The sequence below is a fragment of the Candoia aspera genome, chromosome 2 (assembly GCF_035149785.1).
Source record: "Candoia aspera isolate rCanAsp1 chromosome 2, rCanAsp1.hap2, whole genome shotgun sequence".
Taxonomy (NCBI): domain Eukaryota; kingdom Metazoa; phylum Chordata; class Lepidosauria; order Squamata; family Boidae; genus Candoia; species Candoia aspera.
In genome coordinates, this window is record NC_086154.1 from 166,876,400 (window position 1) to 166,893,691 (window position 17,292).

General features: G+C 49.3%; 1 protein-coding gene across 1 annotated transcript in view; it reads left to right on the forward strand.

The window, feature by feature from the left end:
- The first annotated feature begins 393 nt into the window (after positions 1-393).
- Positions 394-17,292, forward strand: part of LOC134490168 (uncharacterized) — a 66,245-nt gene continuing 49,346 nt past the window's right edge. The window contains exons 1-6 of the mRNA XM_063293058.1: positions 394-491; positions 1,739-1,861; positions 1,982-2,099; positions 2,429-2,566; positions 2,801-2,977; positions 3,105-3,248. Coding sequence (XP_063149128.1) covers positions 394-491; positions 1,739-1,861; positions 1,982-2,099; positions 2,429-2,566; positions 2,801-2,977; positions 3,105-3,248 — 798 coding nt within the window. The remainder of the gene's footprint in view (positions 492-1,738; positions 1,862-1,981; positions 2,100-2,428; positions 2,567-2,800; positions 2,978-3,104; positions 3,249-17,292) is intronic.

Below are 17,292 nucleotides of genomic sequence, written 5' to 3' on the forward strand. Positions count from 1 at the left end.
GTCCTGGCCGGAGGAAGAAGGTGAGACATGGAAGAACATCCAGCTAGCTCTGCCTCCCCTTTCCAAACCGGCCAGCCAGCCTGTCAGTGGTTTTTTCCCCTGCAAGCCCCTTATGGACAGGAAGTGGTCTTGGGGAGACTGGGGGCTCCTGCAGATTCTTGTGGCTCGTCAATGGTGCCCCGCCGAGTCTGGGGTTTGGGAGAAGGACTTGGTACTTGGTACCCTGTTGCTCTCAAAACAGGAAAATGGACACCTTTTCAAAACGTTCTGTGAGGAGAGGGGAGCAGAGAAAGAGGCCTGAGCCAGGGAGAGAGAGTCGGGGCCTTGACTTTCTCCCCCTTCCCGGTTTCTAGGCAGCCGAGGAGTGTCTGCCAGCTGGCAGGCCAATCCACAATGGGAGTGAGCAGCCTGGGGGCTGGCCTGTGGCTTCAGAGGCGAGCTGAGTCTCGTTCCCTCGGCAACCGGGGAAGCATCCCCATCGGCCACCTTTTGTACCTGCCCAAGAATGGCTGCTGTCTCCTGGCCAGGAATGGCCGGCAGCCCTGTGGTCGACTCTCTTGGTGGCCTTTGGCCTCTGCTTTTCGTGTGGGAAGCTGCCTGTTCGTGAGCAGCACATAAGCGCAGTCACGCGTGGCACAAAGCACCGAGAGGGGCAGAGAGGCCGACTTGCTTCTCCGCTGGGCCTCTTGGGCAATCTGACCTTCCTTTCTCAGTCCTTCCTCTGTGTTACCAGCTTTGTCCTCCTGACTCTACCACTTGCACATTGGTGGTCATGTAGGAAGCCCACAAAGGCCACCGTTGCTCATCAGAGATGCAGAGTAATGGCAGGAGTGGGGGCTGCCACGACAAAACCTGCTGTCCTCCCAACAGGCAAACGAGAAGGCACTTCTTGAATCCTGCTTGGGAAGGAAGGAAGGCCCTCTGGGTAGTGAGTCTTGTCAGAGAGAGGGATGCTACCAAGAGGCAGGGTGGGCTGCGTTCGGCAACTTTCCTTAGGAGCTCTGTGGGTGAGGCAGACTCTCCTTCTCTCCTCAGGCCAGAGCAACAAGGCTCATAGGGAGGATTGTCTGGGCTGAGGAGTGCCCCGTGGTGCTAGAGGCATGGTTCCCCGAAATTCTGCTCTGCCTGCTAGATGTCATCATGAAAGGCGCCAGGCTGCAGAATATATCATCTGAAGGAGAGGACCATCTGCCTCTGGAGTAAGCAGCGGCACTGGGAAGGAGAAACCTCCTTCTCCTTCTTGGGCTTCTGAGTTCCTCCCCCTTTTCCCTTCACAGATCCAAGCAGCAGTTCTGGTTTAGCAATGCCCTTGTGGCCCAGCAAGTCCTCTTCTGAGATAGCCCGGGTGTTGCATAGACCCCTGGAAAAAATGCTCTCAAGCACATAGTGCTCCCAGCTTGAGTGCCTTGCTTCTCCCATGAGGCCTGTCCTGAAGCTTTAAAGAAAAGAAAGGAAATGGAATCTGGCCTTTGTGTTTTTCCAGAACACCCTTAGGGTGGGGTAGAGGGACAAACTCACACAGATGCAGCAACTCCCACTTGGTAGCCAATGGCTGCAAGGAAGAAGAAAGGTCCCTCTGCAGCTCCCTCCCCTCTGTGCGCTTCTGGTGGCATTCCAGGGAAAGGAGGGAGAGACCCTGAGGAGGGAAGCTTCCCTGTGGGCATCACGCAAAGGATTTCTTTTGCCCCTCAGACTACAGGATCGTTCCTTGGTGACTCTGGCCTTCTTTCCTCTGCAGGGAGACAGTTGACATCATCCAGGTGCTGCTGGCCAGGGGGGCACACCTGTCCCTGAAGGAGACCTGCAGGGAGATGTTGTGCCGCCCCAGATGCTGCCTCCATGGCGTGGCCATGTTGGTGACGTATGTCAGAGGGCAAAGGGCAGCTTTTCTCCCCACAGAGAACCTTTCTTCTCCCCTTCCAGCCCAGCCTGGCCTGTCCGTCTGATGGCTTTTTCTCAAAAGAGCTTTGGTGTGTTGCAGGGCCCTCGTGGAGACCTCCCGTCCTGCCATGTGCAGCCTCCAGAGACATCTGAGCTCTGTCCTGGAGAAGGAAGAGGCAAAGGAGCATTCAGCTGCAGCAGTGGCCTTCTTTGTTGAGGTGGGAAAATCCCCACCTTAGTCCGTAGGATTCTGAGCCAGGGAGGCAGTGGGAGTTGGCTGACAAGGGTGATGTGGAGGAGAAAATGGGAATCGACCCAGGCCACTGTGAGGTCCCGTTGAGAGGCATAAAGTTCCCAAAGCAATCTCTCTTGCTTTCCCTGCCACTAAAGGAGAGCCTAGAGGCATGTTCCTGCTTCCCCAAAGAGCAAGGGTGAAGCATCTTCCCTGGGGTCCTTTTGGGCACCTTCTCCCCAGTGAAGCTAGCTCTCTCCTTCTCTTTCCTCCTCCGGCCACTGACGGGCCTTCGACTGCTCTGCTCTCTTTCAGCTGCTGACTAACTACAAGAGCCAAGCCCCCATGGAGAGGACCTGGAAGCTGCTCATGGCTAGGCTGGAACACCCCAGCCTGACCGTTCGCCAACTGAGCAGGAAGGGTCTTCTCCATCTCTGCGAGAACTACAAAGTGGTAAGTGGCCCTCGCACACAGGGGATAGACAAACGCGGAGCTTCTCCTCTTTGGTCACAATCGTAGAGGAGGTTTCCCGGAAGCCCCTTCCAGCAAGTACCTTCTCTTTCGAAGTACTGTACAGCAATAAAGTTGCTGGCCTGGACAGATTTAGCCCGTGGGCTTTCTTAGGGTTAGGTTTCTCTTCTCTCTTTCATTGGAGGAGAGTTTTCGAATGTCCCATTTTCTCTGCAGATGATGACCCCTGAGGAGCTCTGTCATGCCATCCTCAGTGGGCTCTGCAGTTCCAGCCAAATCATCATCTTGCAGTTCTTGGGCTTGGCGGAGCAGCTCGGCCTCCAGACACAGGAGGATGTTTGGACGCCACTGAATGCCTCCTTGGCTGCCCAGTACCGCTTGCTCTTCGACCACGTGAGTCCTCAGCTCCTCCTTCCTTGGAAGAGGAGGAAAAAGTCAATGGAAACCTAAACTGGGAGGCTCCATGGGACCCATTCCTTGCAGGGCAAGGAAAAACAGCCTTTTCCTTGGTCTGTCCTAGGAGGCGGCAACCATTCGATGGGCAGCCTTGAAATACGTCTGGCCTCTTCTGCAGCACCGGAAAGATCTTGAGGGGACAACAGCCATCCACACCCTCATTGCGGTGCTGATGCACGTGGAAGATCTTGAGAAGGAGGTGGCAAAGGTGAGGGCCCAGCTTGCCTGGGAAAAGAGGGTTGCAGCTTGGCTAGCTGACTCGAGGAAAGCAGTAGAGGAATGGCACCAGCTTCTTTCTCTCCTCTTGTTTTGAAAGCAGCAAAGGATACGCTGCAGCACCTGGCAGAGGCTCTCTGCTGGGACCTTGGGGGCACCCTCCAGGCGGTGGGGACTTACAGCCTGCAGGAGCTTCTTCATCAAATCGCCAAGCGCCTGGTAAGAGCCCTTCCCTGTCTCCTGTACTCCTCTAGAGGTGAGATCACTCGATGAAAGCAGTAGAGGAATGGCACCAGCTTTTTTCTCTCCTCTTGTTTCAAAGGCATATCCCATCTCTGCCTTTTCTGCCTCTTCTCCTAGATTCGGTTCCCCTTCTTGGAGGGGCAGTTGGAGATGGAGGTGTTCACCTGCCTTTCATACTGTAAGAGCAAGCAGGCTTCAGTGAGGAGAACAGCTATGTTCATTGGTAATGGAAAGAGAAGGCTCTTTGTGGGCAATCAGGCGGGAGGTCTCATCCCCCAGGTTCAGGGTTTCTCCTGTCCAGGGATAGCCATGTTCCAGCCAAAAAGCACGGCCCCCTGCAGTCTTTCATAGAGTCACTGGCCTGTTTGGGCCATGGACCTTCCTTTAGGCCAGGCAAGGCATGAGCCTGGAGTCCTCTTGCTAAGCTTCTTGTTTTCCCATCATCAAAGGCGTGGGGAATTCTGGCGTTCCGGCTGCATTCAGTGGAGAAGCGGGCTTTGAAAGAGACAGTGGTGTGTTTTGCTCCCTCCTTTCTTCTATAGGTCACCTGCTTCATCTGAATGGCAGCCTCCTCACTGGAGGGACAGTTCCCATTCCATCTACCTTGCTTGTAAGCAATTCCTGTGCAAAGGGATAAGAGAAACATCTTTGGGTTCACAGCTTGCAGAAGGGAGGGAGGGAGGGAGGGAGGGAGGGAGGGAGGGAGGGAGGGAGGGAAAGAGGTATTAGGCAGGATGCATTTTGACACTCTGGTCTAACTGTTGTCTTTGCAGATCTGGAAAAGCTTCTGGGTGACCAGGACCCTGCAGTCAGGCGAGTCGCCCTGAGAACAAAAGGTTTGGTGGAAAAGGCCTTCTCCCTCCACTCTCAAGATGGGCTGGTGGCTGCCCTCCAGCGCTTGGTGGCAGGCTGTAGGCGGCCACGATACCCCCCTGAATATGACGGCCTTTCCGCCTGATGGACCGGTGAGGGAAACTGGGTAACAGCTTCCCCAGGTGTAGCATAGAGGCCAATGGAGGGAGAGCAGGGGAAGAGGGCCACGGCTTTCCTCTGATGGGAGGGGACTTGCTGTGGCCTGAGTCAGCTTTGTGAGGGTGGGGGCCAAAAGCAGAGGACCTTCCCATGAAGGGAGGAATGTCCACTGATGGGCTTCCTCCCAGTGAAGTTGAGGCAAGGCCTGCGAGCAGAGAAACCGACTGCCGGATCTCTCTGTCATTTCAGGAATGGGAGCCCTTCCTCCCACACCAGGGAACATCTTGCGTCACCAGAAAGAAGGACCGCTAGGGCGCCATACCATCCCCTCGCAATGGACAAAGTCAGTTCCCTGTTGACAGGACTGGGAAGGAATTTTGCCCAGAGCCAGTTTGGTCTAGTGGTTAAGGGAATGGGCTAGACACCAGGGGGTGGCGAGTTCTAATCTCTCCTTAGGCATGAAAGCCATCTGGGTGACACTGGGCCAGTCACTCTCTATCAGCCCAACTCACCTCACAGGGTTGCTGTTGTGGGGAAAATAAAAGGAGGATGGAGTATTATGTATGTTCCCCACCTTGAGTTATTTACAAAAATCATAAAGGTGGGATAAAAGAAAATCTTTAAAAAAAACTGCTGCTGGACTTGGCCGGTGGGGTCTTTGCGTTCCCCATAGTAACGTTTACCCTAACGTGGCTGTTGACGGGTTAAAGTTATTCAAGAAATAGTGAAATGCTACTTCTGACCGTGTCGCTTAGGTTATTTCGCGCACTTGCTCCATTCTGTTTCTTCATCAGTGAACAAAGAGTAAAAATGTAAAACTCAGCCAGCTGGTGTTGAAATACTGCTAAGTGTAGAGAAGGAAGCAAAATCAGTGCTGCTCTCTATGTCAGTCCGTTGGGAGGCAGGTCTGGAGCCGAGGAACAAATCCATCCACCTTGGGACAGTGAGTGCCCTTACCCCCTTCCCAGTGGGCAGGAGAGATCACGCAGGTTCATGTGAGAAGACCCAGGGACCATTTCCTCTCTCCCTGCTCACATGGAGCCCTTTCTCCCTCACATATTTAGAGCACCTTTCATTCATATCGCTGGTTGGGATGGTTTTGAATGGAGAAGGACCCAGGCCAGAGCAGGCAAAGGCCCGGAGACCAGATGCAGCAAGCTGTGAGCCATGGAGAAGAGAGGACGGCAGCTTTGGTCACCTGCCCAGAAGAAGCTGCGCACTTCTGATTTTCCTGTTTTGTATAAAAGAGGTAACCGGCATGTCGAATAGTCAACGGGAATCATTATGGGCAAATGAGAAATCTCATCTGCTTCCCACTCAGGATCCCTCATGTTGTAAAATTGAATTGAGCAGGAACACTTGTAAGAGGATATCCTCCTGACTGTAAAGAGAGTGTAAAAGAATACTGAGTAATTAAGTAGCAGAACAACCCATTAAAAATTTAAATAATATATGTCCTAACAGTCAGGAACCACGCTGAGACAAGGATTAGGTCTCTAGTGTTTTATTACTGCTACATTAGACAGAAAATCCTAACAAACTGAAGAAGCTTGGGATTAACCCAGACGGATAAACCCCAAAAGTTAAGGCGGGTCTGATCTGTGTCTCTTTGAATGGCTGCTTAACTCCTCAGTACTACGCATGTGTTTTTCCCCCTGGATAAGGGCCCCCTCCTGCTCACCATCAGTACTCATGACAATATAGCTGTATAGAATGTAGATAGCTTGCTTAGTCCCACTATCAATGAACACTAACTGGTACTCTTTGTACTTGAAATAAAAGTTAGATTTTATTTTAAAAAAACACAAAGGTAAAAAAGTTTCTATATAAACTGAATCTCGAAGAGAGGGAAGCACGAGAGAGAGAGAGTCATTTAACGAACAATTGGCCCAGTGAGAAACAGACACAGGGACCGCCTGTGAAGGCCCTTCCCCTCACTTGTCTCTTGCCATCTTTCTAGTGATCAGAGCAGCTGATATGTGCGAGCTTCTGGGTGAAGAACGGCGAGTTAAGTGATCTCCAAAAGAGCAGAGACGACGACGGCGACTAAGACTGAAGTGTCACGACCAGCTCAGATTCCTTGGAAGATGACCTCCCAGTCACCTCGGGAGAGTAATTAACTACCGGCCAAGTGGCAATGGAAATCAGCGTGGATCAACTTGCCGCCAAAAATGCCCAGAGATTGACTGCTCCATTGACCTGGTTCCTGGTGCCAAGATTCCAGTAGCCTGAATTTACCCACTTTCAGAGCCAGTTAGCAACGTTTCAGGACTTCATTGAGAAAAATCTGAAGAGGAGGTTTACAAGGCCTTCTTCCTCACCTGCAGCTGCTCCGGTCTTGTTTGTCAAGAAAAATTCAGGGGAGCTTTGGATGTGTAATGACTACTGGCTGCCAAACCAGATCACCATCAGGAATCGCTACCCCCTGCCTCTCATTTTGGAGCTCTTAGGTTGCTTGGTGCCAATGTTTTTACCAAACTCGACCTCTGTGGACCTCTGTTCCTTCTGCCTGACAAAGGGTTCCCCTCACCCCCCGCCTGCCCGGCATGTAGGGGAAATCCTTTGTGGGACTGCAGGAATGAAGTTCAAATCTTGTGGATTTGAGCACTGTTCGTACAGTCTGCCAAAGGCTTTCCTCTCCTTCCTGTGCACAGAAGGGAATATGGGGCTGCAGGAGCAAAGCACAAATCTTCAGGATTTGAGCCCCATTCCCACAGCCTGTTGAAGGGTTTCCCCTTCCCTCTGTGCACAGAAGGGAACTCCTTTGTGGGGCTGCAGGAACAAAGCTGCAATCTTCAGGATTTGAGCTCTGTTCCTGCAACCTGTAGAAGGGTTTCTCCTCCCCTCCATTCACAGAGGGGAAATCCTTTGTGGGACTGCAGGAACAAAGCTTAAATCTTCAGGATTTGAGCTACATTCCCACAGCCTGTTGAAGGGTTTCCCCTCCCTTCCATGCACAGAAGAAAAATCCTTTGTGGGGCTGCAGGAACAAAGCTCAAATCTTCAGGATTTGAGCCCCATTCCTGCAGCCTGTAGAAGGGTTTCCCTTCCCCAACATGCACAGAGGGGAAATCCTTCGTGGGACTGCAGGAGCGAAGCTCAAATTTTGAGGATTTGAGCTCTGTTCCTGTAGCCCGCCAAAGGGTTTCCCCTCTGTTCCGTCCTCTATTTTTCTCAGGCAATCTCAGTCTTATATGATCTGCACTCTGCACATGTAGAGACACTCAGTGAAATCTTGGTGCAAACTCAAAAGCTTGTATTTGATGTGTGTGAAAGTGTTGCAAAAAAAAAAAAATCCTGAAAAGAGGGGGGAGAAAGGGTTTTCTGTGGAAGCACCGTATTCCCCCTCTGTCCTCCTCTTCCTCCTCCCCCCTCTTCATTCTGACCCTCAAGCTTGTAACAAGCAGGCAAGAGGCAGACTGAAGGAGGGGGGCTTGGGGGAGACTAAGGCAAATAGGGAAACACACATGCACACACACTTCAAACAATGAAGAATAAAGTTTATTTATTTTTATCCCGCCTTTATTATTTTTTATTTTGTAAATAACTCAAGGCAGCAAACATACCGAATACTCCTCCCTCCTCCTGCTTTCCCCACAACCACCACCCTGTGAGGTGAGTGGGGCTGAGAGAGAGGGACTGGCCCAAGGTCACCCAGCCGGCTCTCATGCCTAAGGCGGGACTAGACAGTTGAGTTCAGCAACCCCATGAGGAACAAAAAACAGTTAATCGAAAACCCATTGCCAAGTCTTCTGATATTTGAGCAGGTAGGACAGTAGCAGCCAAAGCTATTCCTGGTTTCTAGCCCAGCACCTTAACCACTAGACCAAACTGGCAAAGACTTAACAGAAACCTCTCAACTTTCTTGCAATATGCACCCAAGTTACACAATCACAATGCACAAAATACACACAAAACACACCAGCATGAATGGTGGATGCAGGCACGGCCAGAACCTGCATCCATTCCCCAAACATTCCTTTACCACCATAGAGAGATTCAGTTTTTAAAGGGGCAGGCTCACATAATTTTTAAACTGCCTCCTCACAACTCAAAACACTTTCTCAACCTTACATGCACACACCAATCCAGACAGACAAAATGCTCACAAGCAGAAAATACACACTGGTGCCTTAACATCGACAAAACACCTCCCTGTCTGCTCCCGCATGCAATCCATCACAGCCCGGCAAGAACACAGCAATTCTTCCTCCCCACCTCTCAGCTGGGAGAAAGAAACACCTGGTCCTGGTGCACAGGTGGGGAGGTTCGTGTGGAATTCAAGCAAACCATTCAACAGGGAGACAGGCAAACAGAAAGAAATATATTGTTCTATTAGTTACATATTCTTAACTAAAAGAAAGGCTGATTATTCTGATCGTAATGGCCTGGTAGTAGTATTTGCTGGGTACCAATCTTCTCTTAGCTTTGGTGGTTTCAGATTACAGCCTTGCAATAATCACTTGATTATTTCCAATTCACTTATTACTTTACTTGGAGCAATATTTATAAGGGAAAAAAATACAAAGGTCAGTGGCAAATTATTCACAAACACACGTACACACACACAACTACTATAGCTTAAAGACCTTTTTCATTTTTAACATTAAGCTGCACATGCTTAAAAGGTCTTTCAGTGTTTGGCGCAAAATGCATCATGAGTTTCATCAGATCTCTGAACAATCAATTTCCTGGTATTTCTTTGAGTACTCTTAATAGGGTTAATTTTGATTTGTAGCCGAATTACAAGGAGAAGATCTCGAGACAGTGTTACAATCGGCTTCTGGATTGCAGGGACAAATGTCATCCGAAAGTTGTACCCAACAATACCAGTATTTCATTTTTATTTCCTCCTCCTCCTCCTCCTCCTCCTCTTTTTCTCCCCCCCCACAAAAAAAAGTTGCAAAAGTTTCAGTTGACAACAATTAAAAGGTCCCCATTCTGACTAATTTTGTTTACCATAATTTTTCCAAAAATCTCAGCCAGTGTCTGTTTAGGAAAAAGAAAAAGCTTGTTTCTTACCCATTCCAAGTTGAACCAAGAGCTTTCCAGCATCCCAAGCCTGTAGGAATTTTTCTTTAATAAGCTTGACGTACAATCATGAGAGGGAACAGTCCAGCTGCCCCTGTGGGTGTATTGGCCTCTTTCAGTTGTGCTAGCTTTTCATGTTGTTTTGTGATTCCTTTGACTGCAGTCTGGTTGATTTTCTCACAAGGTGGGGAGACCCTGAGGTTTCCGCCCCTATGCCCGAGCACCTCTTCTCAAATACCTGAAATAATCGGTCAGAGCTGGTAATAGCTCCTTCTCCTCTGGGCGATGGTTCCACAGGTGAGGACAGACAGCCTTCCCTGGTCCCGCAACTGGACCCCGAGCCCCAATGGACCCCCCAGGGGTGCGCTCTTCCCCTGTACCATTTCCTTACCTCCTGGCCCTTACCCCCTCTTGGCTCCTCGGCCTTCTGCCTCCTCCGAAGACGCACGGGTGAACTCACCCAGTGCCGGCAGGTGTGTTCAGTGACTGAGGCAGGCCGATCCGAGCCCTGAGGGTGCCACACTGAGATCCCGGACGAGCCCCCAAATTGCTGCCTGTAAACTCAGGCACCCCGAGTTGGGTGCGCAGCTGAAGACCTATTGCCTGAATGTGGGAGAGAAAGAACGTAACCTTTGGAAAGGTAGCTTTCTGCCTACCCGAGAACACGAAGCACAAATGTGTTTCAGGCAAAAGCGAAAGCCCTGATTCAAATCCTTTTATAGGGTGCAGAAACAAATGATACGTACATTCAGTATACGTGATACGTCATAAAGCAAGTAATCAAACAATAAGAGGCATTGATTACATGTGAGACTTGAACAATAGAAAACGTTGATTCTAGATCACATTCCACAAATGGAAAATTAACGAGTTACATCACTCCCTTTCCCAGCAGGGTTTGTATCTTTTGAAACTTGCAGGTGTATTCAAGGACTTCCAGAATACGCTCCCTATTGTTTAGTTGCTGAAAAGGCAAGTTCTCACGTACCAGAAGAAATGGCCTTGGCCCAGAAGAAAAAACATGTTTTCCTACAGTTAGAAAAGAGGCCTAGACTGCCATGTTAGAAATGTCAATATCACCTTTCCTGAAAAACTAATAACAAAGCCTAAAAATTCCAGGTAACACAATAGGGAGCATATTCTAAAAGTCCTTGAACACACTTGCAAGTTTTAAAGACACAAACCTGGCTGGGAAAGGGAGTGATGTGACTTGTAACTTTGCCACTTGTGGGATGTTATCTCGAATCAATGTTTCCTATTGCTCAAGTCTCACACGTAATCAATGTCTTTCACTGTTGGATTACTTGCTTTATGACATATCACCTATACTGAACGTAGGTATCATTTGTTTCCGTGCCCTATAAAAGGGTTTGATCCCCCTTAATAAGGGCTTTTTGCTTTTGCCTGAAATACATTTCTGATTCGTGTTTTCGGGTAGGAAGAAAGCCACCTTTCCAAAGGTTAAATAGTTTCTCTCCCAAATTCAGGGACTAGGTCTTCAGCTCCACGGCGCTCAGGGTGCCTGACTTTGAAGGGAACGCTTTCAAGTGCCAGGTGAGAGCCTTACTTGGAACTCAAGGGTTCTGTTTGCCTTGGATACCAGGGTTTGACAGACTCACTACGTCCCCCCCTTTTTTTTTTTGCCAGTTATGGAATGTTACCTAGAATCAGTGTTTCCTATTGTTCAATTCTCACATGTAATCAATGTTTTTATTGTTTGGTTACTTGCTTTCTGACGTATCACATATACCAAATGTATGTATCATTTGTTTCTGTGCCCTAGAAAAGGACTTGAAAGGAATTACTGTGTGATTCGTGTTTTCGGGTAGGCAAAAAGCCACTTTGCAAAGTTAGTCTCTCTCCCAAATTCAGGGACCAAGTTTTTATCAGCTCCACGCCACACTCGGGGTGCCTGAGTTTCTAGGCAAGAGCGCGAGGAGAGGCCCCCAGCGAGAGAGGCTCAGGGGAGTGCCTGCCGGCCAGCGGGAGAATCCAGAGAGGGAGCGAGCAGCCTGGGCCCCAGCTGGCGGCTGTGTAGGCAGGCTCGGAACCTCGTTCCCTTGGCAACCGGGGAAACCGCCTCAACGGCCACTTTTGAACCTCCACAAGGATGGGGGCTCTCTTGGCGCCAGGAGTGGCCGGGCAGCCCTGTGGCCGACTCTCTTGGTGGCCTTTGCCCTCCGCCTTTCACATGGGAAGCTGCCTCTTCGTGAGCAACGCGTTTGGGGGGCATACAAGAGGGGCAGGGCGGCCTCTCCGATGTCACTCAAAGCCACCTTCCTCTGTACCAGCCAGCCTGGAGGTGCTGGTGGTCATGTAGGAAGCCCGAGAAGGCCACCAGTCGCTCATCAGAGATGCGGGGCACTGGCTGGTGGGGGCTGCAGCGGAGGTGGGAGATCGGGGGAAGTGAGAACCGTGAGATGGGGAAATGCCCTTCAGCCCTACCAATCTTCCAATGACTGTACCGGAGCTGAAGCTCCTCCCAACCCTTTTTACCTATCTGCAAACATCAAAGATGCGCATGGGTTTCTTGAAGCAGAAAAACACAGCCCATTTCCACACTGAAGCCGTGACCTGGAAGGATCTGAGGGAGCATCAAGCCCCTTTCCAAACCTCATACAGCACCACGAATGAGGGAGCCACCTCCGACAGACGACTTTCCCCTCTCCTCCTACAGGCCTGGATAAGCTGCTTCTAGTTCTCTGACCATCTGGGCTGCCTGCCTTTCTGTTGCAGCCTTTGCAGCCCAGCTAATTTGATATTCGAGGTGAGGTCCGATCCACACAGGATCAGGTGGGACAGTGCCTTGATTCAACTGCATCTGGGAGGCCCACCAAGTCTGTCTGACAGGAATCCTGCAATGCGAAGCAGAAAACCAAGACGGTGCTGCTATCTTTTAAAGAAATACTTTATTTTTGCAATAATAGTGGGACAGAGGAGAGGAAAACAGAAGAAGGGAGGGAGGGAGGGTCAGCCCAGTGTTTGCAAGGAGGTTGGTGGAAGACAGCAGAATTGCTCAGCTAAAAAGCTAATTTGCAAGACGCAGGAAAAGGGATCTTTGGGGGCCATAGGTTGCCATAGATGGCAGGAGGAATAGAAAGCTCTTTCTATCCCTCCTGCCCTCTGGGGTTCCAGTGGAAGTAGTCCTTTTTTTGTATAATTTTATTAAAGGTTTTTTTAAAAGAAGATAAAAACTAATACGAACTAAGAAAAAGTAAGAAAAAGAAAAGAAGAAATCAAAGAGAAAGCTAAAAGGGCAAGAAAGGAAAAAAAGTAGAAGAAAAATAGAAAAGAAAGAAAAAAGATACAAAGGAGCTTCTGATCTTCTTTACAGCAGTTATCAATACAATTATAGATTTACCTCTTACTTTATGGTTACAACATAGCTCTCTTCTTTCTATATTCTATTCTGTTGAATCATCAAAACCATAAACCATAAGTTCCTTTTTTTCTGTTTCAGGCAAACAGTTTATAAGGCGTTTCCCATCAGCAATAAACGTAGATATTGTCTTTTTTCTGATCAAAGACGTCAATTTAGCCATCTCAGCAAGTTCCATCATCTTTAGCAGGCAAGTTCCATCAACTTCACCAACCATTCTTCCGTTGTGGGTAGTGCCAAATCTTTCCATTTTTGTGCATACAATAATCTTGCTGCAGTTATCATGATAAAAACAAAGTTCCATGACTTTTTTCAACTCTTTGTCCATCAATCTCAAAAGACAAACCTCTGGTTTCAATTGTAGATTAATCTTTAAAATCCTCTGAATTGGTGTATAAATCGTTCTTACCCATTTGGTAAAGTTCACTCCAGAATTCGTATCTTCCAAAACCTTGAACAAGAAAGCTCAATTCAAATTGTTAAATGGCAATTTTCTTCATCTAAGAAAATCAGTGCGGCTTCTTTTTCATTATGTTGCTTTGAATTTTCCAAAATGTCCAAGACATTTCTAACATTGTCCTTTAACTGCTTTTAGGTAAAAGCCCACATAGATCCTCGTGAATAAATTCTTGCAAATTTATTTTCAGCCTGTCAGCTAAAATGGTTGTGAACAACTTGTAGTCATTATTCAATAATGATATTGGCCTATAGTTTCTTGTTAAAGTCAAATCTTGTCCCTCTTTAGGCAATCGTGGCCAGGAGGGCCTTTGCACAACTTCGGGTTGTGCGCCAGTTACGCCCGTTCCTGGAACGAGAAGCCCTCCAAACAGTCACTCACGCCCTGGTCATCTCCCATATAGACTACTGCAATGCGCTCTACGTGGGGCTACCCTTGAAGAGTATCCGGAAGCTTCAGCTGTTCCAGAATGCAGCTGTGCGGGCTATTTTTGGTGCCCCTAGGTCGGCGCATATAACACCTTTGCTGCGCGAGCTGCACTGGGTGCCAGTTTGCTTCCAGGTCCAATTCAAGGTGTTGGTTATCACCTTTAAAGTTCAGTCTCCATCTGAAAGAATTAGATTTTCTTTTATAAACCAAACTCACAGGATTATGATCCAAAAAAGTCTCTGGTAATATCTCTACTTTAGAAACCTTAGGAGCCAAGTTCTTTGAAATCCAAATCATGTCTATTCTTGAAAAGGATCTATGTCTTTCAGAAAAGTAGGTATACTCTCTTGAATTACCATTTTTCTGTCTCCATATATCAACCGGCCCTAAATTGTCCATCAGATCAAAGAAAACTTCTGGTAATTTGCCTTGAGGGGTTTTAATGTTTTCCTCAGAAGCTTGGTCTAGTTCTGGGAAGATCATGCCATTGCAATCTCCCATCAAACACCAATTTTCTTAAGGAAAACCTATTAATCTCTCCATAGGTCATTTGGAAAACAATCCTTGGTCTTCATTTGGGGCACAAATTCCTAGTATTGAAGTCTTAGTCCCATGCAAAGTAACTTCCATCCTACCACCTACCATAGTCATCAGTCAGTAGAAGCTCTGCTTTTAGTTGGGGATTCATATATAAAGCAACTCCATTTCTTTTCTCTTTTTTTGTTCCTGCTGAAATAGTTTCTTCACCCAAATTTTTATGAATCAAATATTTTATTACCCTTTATTCTACTATGTGTCTCTTGTGGGGAGAAGAAAGAGCTCACACGGGAATGCTGATAGGATTGGATGCCGAGTTTGGAGGTGGCAAGGCAGAGGGGGCAGAGAAAGAAGAAAGGAAGAGCGTCTGGACAGGTGGGGTGGAGAGGCCCCCTGCGCAGGCAGAAAGGCTGCTCGTGAGCCGGGGGTCAAAGAGGGCAGGCCGGAGGTTTGGGGAGGAGAATCCAAGGAAAGCCCTTGGCCCTTTGGCCACGGTGGAGTGTGAGCAGCTGCCGGTTTCCCTAGCGAGGAGGCTGCCCAGTGGACCGCTCTCAAAAGTCCACGGTTTCCTTTTGGATGCTGCAGACGGAGGGAATTGGCTCTTAGAGCTGCTCTGTGTGAGGTTCTTGATCTGTATGCCCCAAATCCAGCAACTCACAGCACAAGCCACTAGAGATATGCGTAGTTCTTTATTGGGACAGTATCAAACCCTGTTAAAATCACGAGTGGGGCCTACTTCCTCCCGCCTTCTCTTTTAAGCCTCCCGCCTTCTGCTTCTGACCCGCCCCTTCCTCTCTTCTTCTTCGATGGCTCTCCTCTGTGGTGACAGCTTGTTCTGTTCGTTCTGACAGTTGATGGCTGCTCAGGCCTCCGGCTCCAAATGCATTCGCTTGTTCCCCGTCAGTCTTCTTCTTCAGCTCTGCGTAAGGCTGGAGCACCCAGTCGCAAGTAGCCATTGCGGCTGGGCATTCCGTCCTTACCCTCTGCTGGTGGAAGGCTTGGCAGTAGGCTTGAACGGACTAAAACCTGTCAGAGCAGAAAAAGGGCCTGCCTGGGAGCTCCTTCGGAGAGCTCAGCTCTCCAACTCAGGATCGGTGTCTGTTTCAACACAGGAGCTAGAAACCTTCTGTAACCCCTCCCCGACCCAGCTCAGTCAGAAGCCCAGCATTAAAGTATGTGGGGGAGAAAGGGCTCCGGGTGAGCAGGGCTAGAGGAAACGGCCCCTGGGCCTTCTGATAGGAACCTGCGTCATCCCTCCTGCCCACTGGGAGCGGGGAATAGCACTTGCTGTCCCAAGGCGGGTGAATTTGCTCCTTGGAGCAAACACGTGAAAGAACCTAAGCGACATGGTCAGAAATAGCCTTTCACTATTTCTTGAACAACTTTAACCCGTCAACAGCCAACCTAGGGTGAATGTTACTAGAGGGAAGAAGGCAAAGACCCCACAGTCTTTGGGGTCCAGCAGCAGATTATTATTTTTTAAAGATTTTTTTTATCCTACCTTTATTATTTTTATAAATAACTCACGGAGGGGGACATACCTAATACCCCATCCTTCTCCTATCTTCCCCACAACAATCCTGTCAGGTGAGTTGGGCTGAGACAGAGTGACTGGCCCAAAGTCACCCAGCCGGCTTTCACGCCTAAGACAGGAGTAGAACTCACCACCTCCTGGTTTCTAGCCTGTTGCCTTAACCACTAGACCAAGCTGGCTCTGGGTAAAATTCCTTCCCAGCCCCGTCAAGCGGCGACTGACTTTGTCCATTGCGAGGGGATGGTACGGCACCCTAGCGGTCTTTCTCTCTGGTGCTGCAAGATGTTCCCTGGTGTGGGAGGAAGGGCTCCAATTCCTGAGAAGACACAGAGGCAGTCGGTTTCTCTGCTCGCAAGCCTTGCCTCAACTTCACTGGAGGAAGCCCATCAGGGGACATTCCTCCCTTCGTGGGAAGGTCCTCTGCTTTTGGCCCCCACCCTAACAAAGCCGACTCAGGCCACAGCAAGTCCCGTCCCATCAGAGGAAAACCGTGGCTCTCTTCCCCTGCTTTCCCTCCATTAGCCTCCATCCTACACCTGGAGCAGCTGTTATCCAGTTTCCCCCACTGGTCCATCCAACGGAAAGGCCGTCATATTCGGCCAGGGGTGGTGGTGGTATCGTTGCCGCCTACAGCCTGCTACCAAGCGCCAGAGGGCAGCCACCAGCCCATCTTGAGAGCGGAGAGAGAAGGTCCTTTCCACCAAACCTTTCGTTCTCTGGGTGACTCACCTGACTGCAGGGTCCTGGTCACCCAGAAGCATTTCCAGATCTGCAAAGACAACAGTTAGACCAGAGCGTCAAAATGCATCCTGCACAACCCCTCCCTCCCTTCCTCTCCCACACTCCTAACCCAATGCTGTTCCTCTTGTCACTTTGCACAGGCATTGCTTACAAGCAAGGTAGACAGAAAGCGTCCCTCCAGTGAGGAGGCTGCCATTAAGATGAAGCGGATGACCTATAGTGGAAAGGAGGGAGCAAAACACACCACTGTCTCTTTCAAAGCCTGCTTCTCCACTGAATGCAGCCAGAACTCCAGAATTCCCTGTGCCTTTGATCCCGGGGGAAACAAGAAGCTCAGCAAGAGGACTCCAGGCTCATGCCTCGCCTGGCCTAAAGGAAGGTCCATGGCCCAAACAGCCCAGTGACTCTATGAAAGACTGCAGTGGGCCATGCTTTTTGGCTGGAACATGGCTATCCCTGGGCAGGAGAAACCCTGAACCTGGGGGATGAGACCTCCCGCCTGATTGCCTACAAAGAGCCTTCTCTTTCCATTACCAATGAACATAGCAGCCGTTCTCCTCACTGAAGCCTGCTTGCTCTTACAGTATAAAAGGCAGGTGAACACTTCTGTTTCCAACTGCCCCTCTGAGATGGGGAACTGAAGGGTGCGCCTCACTGAAGCCTGCTTGCTCTTAAAGAAAGAAAGGCAGGTGAACATCTCCATCTCCAACTGC